The sequence below is a fragment of the Durio zibethinus genome, chromosome 18, assembly GCF_047325235.1.
Source record: "Durio zibethinus cultivar Kanyao isolate XHJ-2024 chromosome 18, ASM4732523v1, whole genome shotgun sequence".
Taxonomy (NCBI): domain Eukaryota; kingdom Viridiplantae; phylum Streptophyta; class Magnoliopsida; order Malvales; family Malvaceae; genus Durio; species Durio zibethinus.
In genome coordinates, this window is record NC_143179.1 from 7,788,830 (window position 1) to 7,804,495 (window position 15,666).

A 15,666-nucleotide genomic window follows, 5' to 3' on the forward strand; every position below is an offset into this window, starting at 1 on the left:
CTGCGTGGTGTATAAACCAGGGTAAGGGAAAGAGAGAAGTGAGTTGTAAATTTTTTCGTAATTCAACATTGTAGGAATTTTCTCCGATATAAGACGCTGGATATCTAATGAATTGTGTCTCAGAATTTATTTATTAAAAATTGCATCTGAATAATTATGTTTGTACAAATAAATACTTATTTGGATAATTATATTTATAGAAATAAATATATATTTAGATAATTATGTCTATACAAAAATATATTAATTTAGATTGTCATGTTTATACAATGAGACATCTAATTAATTATTAATATATATTTTTTTATTTTTGTCATAATGGATTGATTTTATTAGAGCAAAATACAATCAAATCACTAAATTTTATTATATCTTTTAGATTTATACGTCATAATCTTTTTTATATAAAGTGTTTTAAGATCTAAAATAAATCAAAAGTAGGTCAGGAGTAATCTATTACCCTTTCTTTTCCCTCAAGTTTTCCTAAAATAAAAACCGCTCCCACTACTATTCCAACTAAGGTTATTCTTTTTCTTCTTTTCTTTTCTCAATGGCAGTCTGTAATGTTTGCTCAGATGTTTTATTCGAAATCTTATCGAGAGTGGAGTTGAAGACCCTGAGGAAGTGTAGACTTCTCTCAAGCGAATGCAACAGTCTCACCTATGAATCGAGTTTCATTCGGCATCACTGTCAGAGAACGAAGACAATAGCCGGATATTTTATTCAAAGCTTGAGAAGCAATTGGTACCATTCAACATTTTTGTCCATAGATAATCCAGGTCTTGATCCCATGTTAAGCCTTGATTTTCTACCTGGTCGACGCCCTGTGAAGATCCTGGCTACTGCTGACCAAGGTCTGATGTTTTGCGTAAGCCAATTTCCAGAAAACCACTATTATATTTGTAAGCCTAGTACCAAGCAATGGGAAACTATACCAAGTCCAAATCCTGCATATTTCACTAGAAAGATTGCCATGGTGGAGCTTCGGTCAGACCCTTTGCTGTTCAAAATAGTGCGACTTTCAGATGGTGAGAACAGGGATTCGGAATCGGAGACTGAACTCGATTATGATTACAAACACTTCCAATGTGAGATTTTTAATTCAAATACTTGGGCTTGGAAGCGACTAAATGACTTAATGTTGTCCTATGACGAGTATTTCAACACCAAGCCTGCCATATCTGCATATGGTGGCCTGCATTGGCTTACTTCCAACAAAGACAAAAATAACATACTATCTTTTCATGAAAATAAAGAGAGTTGGGAGTTGGTTCCACTGCCGGACTCACTCTGCCAAATAGATTACAAGTATTCTGTCAACCTTGCACAATACGAAGGGAAGTTGGCACTAATACGTGTCAGATGCGATACTGATTTGTTGGAGTTATGGATCATCAAAGACTTTTACGGCAAAAAGCTTTGGACAAAACGATTCACTGTAAATTTGCAAGCCTTTAAAGAAGAAATTGGTCATTCCTCAGCTTATTCTTTCTATAATAAAGATACTTTACTTATGACCGAAGCATTCGGCACAATATTTTATAATTTCAAGAATGGTCAATATGATCGACTCAAACTTGGATCGAAACACATGAATATCGAATCAGCTTTTTTTGTTCAAACAAATTATGAGCCAATTCAGCTGAGACGTCCAAAAAAAGACTTCTTATTCAGCATTCTTCCAGCCCCTATCTTCATAGTATTTTGGTTTTTTGTTCTTATTTTAATTTGTTTTATTATGGTTGTATAAACTTAAATTATTTTACATTGTAATACTTTTTGTTTGCATTTATGTTATAATTAATTAGATTTTTCTTTCTTACAACTGTTGCATGTCTTGTTTATTTATTTATTTATTTGTTAGCTTGAAAATTATGATCGACTGTAGGAATATTTTTCTATTGATTCTGTTAAATTGCTTGATTTACAACCCTTTGATCTATTGCTAAATTCATCAACCTTCTCGATGATGATCTCGTTTCTACTTGCTAAAAGTCTTTTTCCTCTACTGCAAGAATGATGTGATTAAAAAATGCCAGCCCACACAAGGAAGGACAGCGAGTGAATAGGGGAAATTTGTTTGATATGATTCTTCTAGCCGTTGAAGTATTAATGCTTGTTTCCTTTTAGAGAAAACGGCCCAAAGGCCCATAGAATGGGCTCAAAATAAGGCCCAATAGCTAAGAACCACAAAAGTAGAAGAAATCAGACTTTCTGAGTCACCTAACCATGAAAATTCTCTCCCAAAACCAATTAGATAACCTTATCCATCAATTCCAACTTGAGAAGCTGCCACGTAGGACAGAATAGAGATGACTAGGCCACCTGATATCTCAAATTTTCACCTCTCATTATTCCCTCCCTCGACTCCCCTTCTCTCAAAAACACATTGCATGCAGCACCCACTATCTTTATTTCATAGTAAAAATTCACAAAAGAGAAGGTATTGGTTTTTAGACCCTAGATTGAAGAGAGAGAAAAACCAATGGCTTCCACTTCGGCTATTTCAATGGCTCTGCCATTAACTCATGCCAGCCAAAAGAGGATGCCGAGCTCTGAGGCATTCTTTAAGCCACTGCCAGTCAAGCCATCATGGGCAGTTGCAACTACAAGACCTAATGGAAGGCTTGAAGTCAAGGCTTCATCTTCACTCAAGGAGAAGGCAGTCACTGGATTGACAGCAGCTGCACTGACAACATCCATGGTAATCCCTGAGGTGGCTCAAGCTGCTGATGGCGTTACCCCATCTCTCAAGAACTTCTTGCTTAGCATTGTGGCCGGTGGTGTTGTTCTTGCTGCCTTAGCTGGGGCCGTGATTGGTGTGGCCAACTTCGACCCTGTCAAGCGAAGCTGAGCCGTTTATTTCTGAGTCACTGTTAATTTTCATTTTATTTTATTTTTTTAAAACTTTTTATGTATCTTTTTGATGTTTCCAGTAATAAACTCTCTATTCTGTGTTGGCTGAGACCTTGTGAATTCTCAAAGTTTTATTTTATTTAAGCAACATCAGAGCAATTAAATCCATCCTGTTCTTCTCAGTTCTTGTTAGGCAGTAAATACTTGCATTTCCAGTTATCCCTTCAGAAACTTAACAAATCTAAGGACGAATTGCTGTTGCACAAACTCTTGTAGATCCATCATGAATACGATTGATCTAAATAAAAGAGTAATCAACCACCATGTAGGCATAGCAAATGCAGGCAATTTTAGTTTCTTGGAAGTTTTCATCACCATTCATGAGTAGTATCTAAGCTATTAAGGTGGAGCCCCGTTTGAAACCTATGTGGAAAGATTTTGAAAGCCATGGTAGGAGAAGGGAGCCAATGATAAAAATCAGAAATAGCAAACTTCTTTCTCTAATCTCCTCTCCTCTCTATTGGCAAAAGGAGTGAGAGTTTCAAACAAAGGTTATTGACTTTGAAGATTGCTGCTGCCTCGACACAAAAATATACCAAATTACTACCAGAGACCAAAAGGATATTATAAATTTTTAAAAATAAAAATTCCTCAAAGAAAATTACTACTAACTTTAGTATAACAAAAATTGAGAAACATCAAAGAATCCAGAAGAGGCATTTAGGGGCAAATTTTTGCTACAAAAGGAAATTAAAGACACTCACATGCTCCAAAAATCAAAACGATAACTATCAGAACAGTAATCGTCGAACGTTAAGCCACCACCGGCATCTCGATATCAATTGGCTCAGGTGCAACGTTCCTGGTACCTTCATCCTCCTTAGGAGGGTGGATTGTGACAAGATCAGGTAGTGGAGTTGTAGGTCCCTGCTTACCCTTGGGATCCCAATCAAGCATGATCTTGACCTTAATACCAAGTACCCCCTATATTAACCAATAAATTGGTCAGAAATGAAAATCAAAAGGGACATGGTAGAGTGAGTAAATGGATAGCAAACCTGTCTCAAAAGAACATGTCTGACAGCAGAGTCGATATATTCATTGACTGGATGGCCAGAAGAAATCATATATCCATCTTTGAATTTCATAGATTTGGCACGCTGTGCCCTTAGCTTTCCACTAACAATAACCTATTGCACAAGCAAGTCGAAATGAAAGTCTAAATAAAAAATCAAAATGAAGAATACCAAATCATATGAACTCCAAAACCAACTAGTTTACAAACCTCGCATCCCTTGGCACCACTCTCCATGATGAATCTCAGCACACCATAGCAAGCCCTGTAAAAACAATCCTAACTATCAGCTTGACAGGACAAACAAGAATTTACCAACTTTTACCATTAATAACATCAACAAGTTCACAAACTCATAATTGAATCTAAGACATACAAACATGCACATGCAGAGATCAAATAATTGCACCAAAAGATGAACAATGAAATTGACAAGATGAAAATATGTCCATCCAAATGTTACTGAGCGAAAACCGGTGAATTTCGAACGGGATGATGGAAATGGAGGATTGGATTAATCCTGTCATCTTCCGACACAAAATTGGTACAGTAAAAAGCTATTTGCCTTATAGATGACAAAACATAATTAAAAAAAAATTGTCCAGAAACAGCTGACTAAATACAAAAAAGGAAGAATGCAATCATTCATTTTGAAAGTACATCAATACCAAGTCATCACTTAACATCCGTAAATACATCACATATGCAAACAAAATTAATTGCATGTGCCAATGAGAAATTATGAATAAGAAAATTTTGACATGTTCCCTCTCCTAAGGTTACTGCATAAAAATTTCAGCAGGATAATGGAACAGAGGAAATATATTATCTACTTACTGTTGTCACCTTCCGACACAAAAATTGGTATTGAAGTAACAATCTGCTTTGTAGATGACGTTACATAACAAATCAATAACAAACCCTGATTATTTAAATTCATTACATGTATTACGCATGAAATTTGTACATTAACATAAACAATGAATTTAGCTTTAACAGGCTTTAAATCTGTAAAAGCGAATCGAATTTGAGTATGTACCTGCGGACGGCAAGGCCTCCGAGGAGCTTGTACCGAAGAGACTCGGCCTGAGCAATTGCGCAAAGGCCTCTGTTATTGACTTTCTCAGCGTAAAGCTCAACGCTGTTTTCTGGGAACTTGAATCGCTTCTGAACCACTGAGGTCAGCTCTCTGATCCTCCTCCCTTTCTCACCTATAATCCCCTAATTGATCATAAACTAAAACCAACAATGAAAAGTAGACTCAGCCTAGAAACCAGATTTTTAGAGAGATACCGAGAACGTTTTGGGTGCGGGTGGCTCGGATGATGATCTCGGTGCGCATAGGAGTAACTCTTACTTCGACGCCAGAGTATCCATCCTCAGCCAGCTCCCTGGTCAAGACCTCGTTGAGTTCCGCGAAGAAGACACCGTCAGCAACGAACTGAAAGCAAGGGAAAATAAACAAAAAACAGTTGGAGAAATGATGAAACAAATGGAAGAAATGAGAAGGGGAGATGGTAAACAATACCTTTCGCTTCTTGCTGATTTGAGCTGCCGCCATGTTTTTTGGGTTTGGGTGGAGGCCCGGGAAAGGAAGGGAATATGCGGAGAGATGAGAGCTGAAGACGGCCGAAACTCCGCAAACCCTAGTCTCTAACAGAAAAACAGCGATTCCCGACTCTGGGGGTTTTAAGGGTCTTGTACGACTGCAATCGGCTTCCTTTAAGGGTTGGGTTTTGGGCTAAAAACACAAAAAAAAAATGGATCGTTTCCATGATTCAGCCCAAAATTACCTTTTTAAGCCCAATTACTCTTGGACAGACCTAGATTTGGAAGCCCTTAGAGACCCATGACCCTTGTTTTTTTTTTTACCTAAAGAGTTAAATGAAATTTTTTAGACATATTTTTTTCTTTTTTTTATTTATTCTTATTTATTTCATATTTAAATATTTCTTTTGAAGATTTATAATTTAAAATAATATTTATAAAAATATCAAATTATATTTTTAAAAATTAAAAAAAATGAATATACGTTAAGACATGTTAAATTTAAATTATATGAACAATTTTTGAAAATCTCTTTAAGAAAATTTAATCCCACAATAACAAACCGCTAATCAACTAGTATTTATGAATCTCTTGCAGACATATAGTTAGCCTTTTTAATGTGTCATTTGAACTTTGGAATTTTGAGCTAAAATAATATATTCATAAAACCTTTGATTAACCACCATATTAAATTCGGACTTTTTTTTTTTTAATGAATAAGTTTTGTTTGGTTGGATGGAAACTGAGACGACAAAAGAGGTGAGTAGAGAAGTGGAAATAAAATAATTTTTATTATTATTAAGAGAAAATTTAAAAGAAGAAAAATATGACAGATGGTTATTGATGAAATTTGTCATCTCAACGTCACATAAATATCCACATCTACCACGTGGATGTTCACGTGACAAAAAGAAGTGGACTCGTTACATTTTTTTATTGAAATTTATGTCATGGGGACTATATATGGCATTGACATGCTACTTATCGTAAAATTTTAAATGGTGGTTGATGAAATTTATAAATTTGAAATAATTTTAAAATATTATGAATGAAAAATTTTAATTTTAAAAATTACGGATGAAAAAAAAAATTGCATAATGATCATCGAAATTTGTGCATTTTACTCCTTTGCCCGGTGAATTATTTGACTTTTTTATTTTTTAGAAAGTAAAGATAACGAGGGTATATCAATGTATAGAAAAGAAAATAAGTTGATCTATCTCATACTTCAAATCTCTCTTCATGGTCAAATTATTAGTAAAATCAACGGATTTGAGTAATTATCATTTTAAATGAAAAAAATTCATTGTTTGTTAAAAGTCTCAATAGCAAATCAAAGTATAATCTCAGATATATATTAAAACTAGAAGGGAATTGACATCAGCAATGAGACAACCGTAAATCCTATCCTTTTGAAACACACAATCATGGAGAAAAGAGAAAGCCTTTTCTTGGAGCTAGCCACTGAAAGTTTCAGTTAAACATCCATTTTCTTTAAGTTTGGTCAATCAGAGTTGCAAGTGTAACAAATACACGTAAAATTTATAAAACCGGCTGTTTTTTTGGGTTAGCTAAATTTGATTATTCATATATTTTTATCGTGTAAAATATTAAAATTCGTATATTCATGTCATATTTTATATAAAAATTATATGTTATAATTTGTATTAACATAAAAATATAAAATATTTTTTTATTTTATTAAATTTAGATATAATTATTGTTAAAATTTTAAATTATATTATATTCATATTTTATATTTGTGTTCACATATTATCATCGTATCGAATTACCAATATCACCTAACACAAAAGTTTTTTATTTTTTAATATGTTGAAGAAAACCCATTTTCTGCAATTAGCATTTGCTGAAAATTATAAATATATGTAATTGGCTTAATATAATTGAATGACTGTAATCCGGTCCAACTAATGATGTCGATAACCCCAATTGAAGATCCTTGTTTATTTTAGGACAAGAGTGGGAAAGTAGACTTGGGTTCCTTTCCAAGTTCCAACTTATTTGCTGGAAATATTGTAAGGTAGGCTCTATTCCGTTTGAGAAAATATTTTTTGTTTTTATTTTGTATTTTTATATTTCAAAAAATAATTTTTATTTTTTGTTTTTTTTTTAAATGTATTTAGTAAATGTAAAAATAAAAATTATTTTTAGTTAGAAGATAAAACCTTAAACTTAAGTCAACGACGCCACATTCAAGAACTTATGTTTATTGTCACATGTGATGCGTGTAAATATATATATATTACTTTAAAATTTTAAAATAAATAAAAAATATTGCGTTTGAACATTAAATTCAATTATTAATGCTTAATTGCTTAAATCTCGTTGCTCAACAAAAAAGAAGTTATAATCTTCCTTTAAAAAAACTAATCGGGTTGTCACATTTTACTTCTACAAGGAAATTTCTTTATAATTTTCTTTTCCTTATTAATCATCAATAAGAAAAAAAAAAAAAAAAACAAAAAACAGAATCTTTGTGTACGTAGTGGCATTTAAAATCACATTCATTCTTTACATAATATGCAAACGTTATTCACTTTTCATTTTCATTAGAGAAACCTCCACAAATGTCTTGCATTATTGATGATAACAATCTTTAACATGTACTTTTATGTCATATCTGAGAGAGACATTTTTCCAAAATATATATTCATTCCATAATTAATTGTCATAATCAAACATATGCTCCTAAGGATAGATTCTTTTTTATATATGTTTTGTTGGTGATCATACAATTTTTTTTGTTAAACTTTCATAAATTATATTAATTAGAATCCTGATTTTTCGCTTTCTTACAAATGCAATAGGCCAGTTGCTTTAAATCACAATGGAAATTCTATTTTTTTTTATCGTGTTGAAGTACCGTTTTTGACATCAGAACAAATCAGTTTTGAAGGAATGAAAAATCAGTAAACCAAGTAAACATGAGCTTAAAGGACAGAGAAGATAATGGAAGAAACAATAATAATAATAATAATAATAATAGATCTAAGTGACTTTGTTGTGTGTATGATTGGAGAATGGAGTAAATGATACATGGGTGATAGATGAAGTGATTCCCTCACCACCAATGTGAAAAATCTAAACGAGAGACAAGCCATTCCCAGCAAGCAATCATGTGGGTCCATCAACAAAGACACCTGCTCAATTAGAGAAAGAGAGCTGCTGCTGGGGGAATCATCGGAGTCGAAAGGCAGTCATAAAAGACATTTATTATTAAAAGAGAATAAAAAGGAAAAAGAATCTAGGGAAAAAGTAAAAGAGAAGGAACCTAAGTAGGAGGAGATGAGGATAAGCATAGAGAAGTTCAGTTTCATCCCAAAAGAACCTTGGGTCCCTTGTCATGTTGTTGGGTCACTGTTTACACATATCTGTCCGTCTCTTGCAACTCTAGTGCTTTGTTTTTTAAACTACCCCTTTTTAAAATACTTTATTTTCCTTTGCCCAATACCATCCAAGAAACTGCCATTGGTTATAACAAATTTCTATTTTTTTAAAGTCAAAAGCTCATCATCTCTTATCTGAGATTCTGTTCCTGTGGTGGTGTGTGATTGGGAACCAAAAGGACTATCTAAAGCTGCTTTCCTTCAATTTCTTTTCAGAGCATCTTCACAGAGATGTATGCAACTGTTTTCATTCTCCATATGAACAGTGATTTCTCCGCAAAGAGATAAAAAGAAGGTTTGGTTATCATGAGAGAGGTCTTCAGATCTCAGATCTCTTCAGCTTTTGCTTCTCAGCTAAGGTCTAGAAGAAATATACGCTTTGGATTGAGGCTGGAAAGGTGAATAAAGGGTATAATGGAGAGTTTTGTTTCCATCCAAAAGTAGAAAATGATCTTTCATGGTAAAGAATTTGAGGGAAAATATTTGTAAATACCCATTATAACTATCAGCCATTTCAACAAAGAGAAAAAGCTGGGACAAACTAAAAGCTCTTAGACCTCTTTTGTTTATCAATGGAAATCTAAGAAGTCCAAATTGCATGACAAAGAAAGATCACATCCTTGGAAGAACAACTAAAATTTGACATTTACAACATGGTAAAGGAAAAATGAGAAAGAAAGAGAAGGTTTAATTTTAAAAGTACTAACCTTTATGAACACTACCTACATGCTTCATTTCAATTAGATCCTGGGTTACAGTACTGATTTATAAATGCAATAGAAGAAATTTATTTTCTCTAGCCAATGTGAGCAGTAAGTTTGGGAAGTAAAGACAGTTTCATCACTGATACGAGGGGGACTTACATAATCTGACCATTTTCTACTACCTCATCATCAACAAAGCTGTGAAAGTTTCTTCATTTGCCACCATGCAAAAGAATTACTGATAAAAAAAACCCAAACTTATTTTCTCTCTAATTAAAATCAAGCAGGCCTGTTTCTTTTGTGACCAGCTTTGCCATCTGATTTCATAGCACCACTGGAATCCCCCTCAGACGAGGCATCCATGGATTTGGTGAAGGAACTTGAAAGATCAGCATAAAGGTCAACCACTCTTCTTATGTTGTTGTTGAGCTCCCTAATTAGACCAACATTTCTGCTCAAGTTGTCAGGGATCTTGGACTCATGATTCTGGTTTATCTCATTGATGAGCAACCTATTCTGGTCCAAGATATTCTGAACCTGAACAAAGCTCTTCTGAAACGTCTGCACCACCTTGCTATCTATCTGAGTACCATTGCCAATCCCTGAGAATGTGTCACCCTCCATTTTTTCCCTCACTTTCTGAGTCACAGTTCTATCAAATTAAAACCAGTCCTGAATCAAAAAATACAGATAAGAACATCACTATATTATTGTCCAAAGTTTTCAAACCAAACTTGAGTCCTATATAAAGCAAAACCCCATACAAAATATGAAGAAGGCATTTTGGGCATAAGAAACAAAGGCCTGCAGTAGAAATCATGAACTCCATGGGTTCTACTTTCATTGAAGGTCGGTGAACAAACAAACATGAAAATAATCAGTACTTCATACATAATTGTTTTTTTTTATTGTTTTTATTATTGTTGCTACTATTGCTATCATTTATGATGAGATGTGAAAAAAGCAGATCCCATTTCCGTAAAAAGGAGCCTTTTTTAATGTGCTCAGAAAAAACCCACCTAGAGCACAGTCTTCATAGAAGAATCTCAAAGACCCAAAAAAAAAAAAAAAAACTAGTAATGATCAAAGAAGTACCATACTGACAACATTGTTAATCTTTTTACAACAAAAATAAAAATCAGAAACTCAATAGAAAACAAAAACAACAAAAATGTACATAGCTTTTATAAAATTAAATTAAACACAAAGAAAAAAAAATTGCTTCAAATTCAGAAAATAACGGAAAACAAAGGCCCTGAATTGGGAATTCAAAAACCAAAAAGAAAAAAGTAATTTGAAAAAAAGCTGTAGTTACATAACCATAAAACCCATTTGTCAAAAGAAGATCTTTTCTGAAAAAAACAAAACCTTCATAAACTCCCCAAAATTCCCAGATTAAAAAAAAAAAAAACCAAGAGAGTGTTAAAACAAAAAACCAGAAGCTGATAAGATCGAGGTATTGTAAGAAAGGAAAAAAAAACCTCATTCATTTAACTATCACGAGAGAAACAAAGACAAAGAAAGAGATAACATGGTTTTTCATTTTATAATTATATATTATATAATATCTATTTATATACGTACCTTGAAAATCTGGATAATTATATTCTGGGAGGAAGAGACAGATTGAAAGAAGGAAGACGAGGGATTCCCGAGGAACAGTAAGAAAGATCGCCGATTAAATCGAATCTCAGAAACCAAGAAAAAATGGTTTCTGAATCATGAGAGAGAGATTTTAGAGAAAAAGAAAGAAGAGATTGAGAGAGAATTTGTAGATTTGACAGTCACATTCGGACCCCTTTGTGTCTAAATATTTTAGTTCTATCTATTCTCTAATTATATATATCCACCTGTTTTTTTTTTTAACTTTTTTTTTTTTTTTTGGGATTCAGAGGGGATGGGATTGGTTTCTGTGTGTTTTGCTCAGATCCGGGGGCATGACTAGTGATTCGAGCTGATGTTCGTAATTAACCACGTGGCATTTGAATACGATATACTAAATTTATTATTTGCATATTTATATTATATTTATTTTATATTAAATATTTTATATTACATTATAATTTATATTGATATGTTAAATAAAACAGTTAAAAAAAATCAAATACAAAATAAATTTTTTAATTTTTACTGAATTTAAATATAAATTTTATTATTTATATTATTTATTATTTTGTATATATTTAAAATTAATTGGTGCAATGATACTTTTATCATCTACCATGAAAGATTTTGATTTAAAAATTTTAAATATAATAAGATAATATGATATAGAAATGATATAAATAAAAATATTAAAATAATATAATTTAAAATTTTGATAAAAATTATAAATAAATTTAATAAAATTAACAATATATATTTTATATTTTTATATCAACAAAAATTATAATATATAATTTTTATATAAATTATGACATAAATATATAAATTTTTAATATTTATATAATACTAAAATAAAAAATTTCAAACCTAATCCCACGATCTAATTTATCTTAAATAAGTTTATTATTGTTATTTTTTCAACAAGAAAAGATACTTTTTATATATCAACAAAAATTATAATACATAATTTTTATATAAATTATGACATAAATATATAAAATTTTAATATTTATATAATACTAAAATAAAAAATTTTAAACCTAATGCCATGATCTAAGTTATCTTAAATAAGTGTATTATTATTTTTTTTTTTTTTTCAACAAGAATGATACTTCGAATCAATCAGTAAATTACAACACCAATACAACTAAAGAAATGTAAAGAAACAATATCCGGCTGAGCTAAGGAAATCTATGTTAGAAACTTCATCCAGCTGGTAGAACACCAATAAACCAATGTTACAAATCTCTACTCGAAACAAACAAGAGGATGACGGCTGTCTTAGCCAACGATTTAGGCACATCCCCTCTTTGAATTGTTTACCAGCCAGTCAGCAGCCAAATTAGTAATTCTACGAATCAGTCTAACCTTTTTTTTTTTTTATCAATATTTTCTAACATCATCCCAATGTCACATAGAATAGGTCTCGATTTATTATGTGGAGTCATCCTTTGGCACTGTCTGAATGAAACCTCTGAATCAGTTTCAAAAACGACTTTACTGTTCTTTTTTATTCATATTTGTATGTTTTGGAAAATGGAAATCTCCGAATTAAAAATTAGTAATATAAAATAGAGTTTGATGGTGACCACTTTGTGGGATTATTAGTATTTGTGAAGAGACATTTTGAATGTCATTTTCAGCCTTTTTTTTTTGTTTTTTATTGGAATTATGGGATTGGTTATTGGAAAGATAACCACTATGTTATTGTCAAGGTGTAATCAAAGTTTAAAGTTGTAATTATCAAGGTGTCTTCTTATGAACATTTCTACTTACTAATTATAAATGTTTGAAACCAAATATAAAATCTTGAAATTCGTTTCTTCAAGGAATGGAACTAACATCAAATTATAAGAAACAAGGAGTATGAGTCTTGTTGTTTGAACGGTATGTCTTGATCTTATTTTGTGGTTATATGTATGATCATATAATTATTTTGGTTTACGTTGACTAAGGATATCTAATTAATTTAGATTTGTGGGGATGTAGGAGCGTTTTTTGCTTAACTTTCCTAGGCTTATTTTGAAAAAATAAAATAAAAATAATATGCTAGTAAACTTCTCTTCCAAATAATTATATATAGCAAATTAGTAAGGATGATAAATGTTTGGATTAAATAAAATTCGATTCGGTTTAATTTTTTAAATAATACATAATATTATGAATTTTAAAAATTTAATCCAAATTTAAATTGATATCCTTTTAAAATAGATCTGATTTGAATCAAATTTTATTAATTTGATTCATCGATTTTTAAAATTTAAAATTTTTCAAAAATTATTTTAATAAGATTTTTAATAAATTTAAATATATTTATATATAATAATTATGTTATTTTATAAAAATTTGAAAAACATATAAAAACTAATAACAAATATATAATTTAGTTCGATTTTTTATTTTTTACATCTCGATATAAAATTTAATTTAAATTTAATACATGTATTTAATATCAAAATTTGATTTATATCAAATTAAAAAATAAATTCAAACCAAATCAAACCAAATATTATAATTTTATATCAATTTTTAATTTTGTTCTCCCCCTCACAATTCATATATATATATATATATATATATATATATATTATTAAACATCAATTTATAATTATGTATAGCCACAGGTCCTGCTGCAGATCTTCGTTTTGGTCGAGAATGGGAAGTTCGATACAATTAAAAATCCCCAATAATAAAATCTTGAGTGTTTTTTTACACAAAACTAATTTAAAATCTTTATTTTTTAATTAGGATAGTTTTAATCTTATTTCCCTTAACATGGTACTTTAAAACATGTAAATGCCATATTACCACTCCATCTTTTTCTCCTTCTTCCTATGTTTCAACACAAATAGAAAAGCTCAACACCATTGTGAATTCATCATTTTCTTTTCTTCCTCACTTTGTTTTTGTAAAGAAAATAAAAATAACCTCATTCAATCAACATTTTCTTCACTGGTTCTATTATTTTGCTTTGTTTGGAAGCTTTGTGTTTCGCGTTCGCTTAGTATTTGTCAATACTCATGCAAGTATCAGTTTTCTTTTATTTTGGGTGAGTTTTGTTTATGGGTAGGAAAACTGTGACTAGAAAATTTGTTGGGAGAGGCTCATTGTCGATAACCCCTTAGAAAAATTATGACTAAAAAAATTATTTGAAAGAGGTGTTGCCGCCACTGATATCCGTCTACGACTTAAGTAGGAGGAGATATTGCGATAGTGTTCTAATGAAAGGTTAGTACTCTGATGGGTTTAGTAATACGATTAGTCCCAGACGATCGGAGAGACATTAGACAGTCATGGGTTTGATTTTAACTATTATGATATGCGGAGGTCATATTCTATTTGCCTCATAAGTTTGATCTAGATAAATAAGAGATTGATTGTGTTCTATTTATCCATTTTTAAGGGTGGCTTTCACCTTTAGTTGCATCCTTTCTTCACTGGGGTTTAAGAAGAGTGGAATGTAGCTCCCTCTCAACTGCTCGCCAATGGATAATGGATAATGATTCTATGTTTCACAGAATGTCGAAAAGCTTATTATTTAGCCACATAGTTTTCTCCAGCAATAGAGGTGTCCTTAACCAGCTTTCTCAATACAACTGTTCTGAGCGAATCAAAGAGGGACGCGTGTCAGATGAGGCTCGAAAGATCTATAGGTTCGGATCCGAGGCTAACCAGATCCCCGAACCAAAGCCTAAAAATAGTTGTTTTGTTCTGACGGTGGTAGGGCCAGGGTAAGGCAAGGTTCCACAGCTCCATCACACCTTGATCGGAGTAGTAAAAAAGAACGAGGGCGAAGGTCGGGTAAAACATAAAAGATGTTTCGTACAAAATAGCAGACACGAAATGCAACGCCGATGTTTTTTTGGCCTCAACCAGAGCAGTCCCTGATGGTACGAACACACATTTGCCTTATCTCTTTGTAACTTGTGATTATGTTTTTTAATATGTTTGATTTACCTTGATTTATTAAATTTAATAAAAAATTTTAAATAATATTTGGTATTTATTATTTAAATAACGAACTTGTGGGTATAATTAAGTTTGTTTATTTTTCATTTGTTTAATATGAGATATAAATAATAAGCATTTGATGAATAATTTTATAAAATATTTTATTTTTATTTTTTATATTCACTTATTAAATTTAACAAACAATCCGAGCGTAAAAGTATTGCCTATTATCTCAAAATGAAAAATGAGTGCAAAAAAAATTATGGCCGAATAGAAACTATAATAAGGAAAATAATTACAAATGAAATGCTATCAGTATAAAAAGTTAAGAGAAATTCATATGATTTTTTTATTTAGAAAAAAATCACTAGATGAAGAAGTTTATTTTTGTTTAATTATTATAATAAGTGGGTTTATTTTTGTTTAATTATTATAATAAGTGGGTTTTTTTTTTTTGAAGTCAAAGTTCAAACAATGACTATATTTCTGTTATGAATGTATATGTTGTAATCAATTAACT

At 31.3% G+C, this 15,666-nt stretch overlaps 3 protein-coding genes and 1 pseudogene across 4 annotated transcripts; 2 read left to right on the top strand and 2 right to left on the bottom strand.

Annotated features, from left to right (window-relative positions):
* Positions 1-496: 496 nt before the first annotated feature.
* LOC111300876 (F-box protein CPR1-like) lies at positions 497-1,817 on the top strand. Its single transcript, XM_022896467.2, has one exon. It carries the CDS (start codon positions 551-553, stop codon positions 1,748-1,750), a length of 1,200 nt encoding a protein of 399 aa, XP_022752202.2. The 5' UTR covers positions 497-550; the 3' UTR covers positions 1,751-1,817.
* Positions 1,818-2,353: 536 nt separating this feature from the next.
* On the top strand, positions 2,354-2,967 carry LOC111299180 (uncharacterized). Its single transcript, XM_022894223.2, has one exon. The coding sequence runs from the start codon at positions 2,486-2,488 to the stop codon at positions 2,852-2,854; it is 369 nt and encodes a 122-aa protein (XP_022749958.2). The 5' UTR covers positions 2,354-2,485; the 3' UTR covers positions 2,855-2,967.
* A 536-nt stretch (positions 2,968-3,503) lies between these two features.
* Positions 3,504-5,639, bottom strand: LOC111299179 (small ribosomal subunit protein uS3x-like). The gene is made up of 6 exons (XM_022894222.2): positions 5,460-5,639; positions 5,225-5,372; positions 4,971-5,142; positions 4,142-4,196; positions 3,915-4,046; positions 3,504-3,840 (listed from the first exon to the last, which is right to left on the bottom strand). The coding sequence occupies exons 1-6, from the start codon at positions 5,490-5,492 to the stop codon at positions 3,670-3,672; spliced, it is 711 nt and encodes a 236-aa protein (XP_022749957.1). The 5' UTR covers positions 5,493-5,639; the 3' UTR covers positions 3,504-3,669.
* Positions 5,640-9,485: 3,846 nt separating this feature from the next.
* LOC111300377 (protein ELF4-LIKE 4 pseudogene) lies at positions 9,486-11,389 on the bottom strand (annotated as a pseudogene). Its single transcript, XR_016329717.1, has 2 exons — positions 11,175-11,389; positions 9,486-10,262 (listed from the first exon to the last, which is right to left on the bottom strand). The product of XR_016329717.1 is annotated as a protein ELF4-LIKE 4 pseudogene (transcript).
* Positions 11,390-15,666: the final 4,277 nt, after the last annotated feature.

Bases quoted from the DNA above. Each gene is read 5' to 3' on its own strand.
- LOC111300876 (XM_022896467.2), top strand. From the start codon at position 551: ATGGCAGTCTGTAATGTTTGCTCAGATGTTTTATTCGAAATCTTATCG.
- LOC111299180 (XM_022894223.2), top strand. From the start codon at position 2,486: ATGGCTTCCACTTCGGCTATTTCAATGGCTCTGCCATTAACTCATGCC.
- LOC111299179 (XM_022894222.2), bottom strand. From the start codon at position 5,492: ATGGCGGCAGCTCAAATCAGCAAGAAGCGAAAG. The intron at 4,197-4,970 runs GTACATACTCAA...TTGTTTTTACAG, and splicing joins GGAGGCCTTGCCGTCCGCAG to GGCTTGCTATGGTGTGCTGA. The intron at 3,841-3,914 runs GTTTGCTATCCA...TGGTTAATATAG, and splicing joins GACATGTTCTTTTGAGACAG to GGGGTACTTGGTATTAAGGT.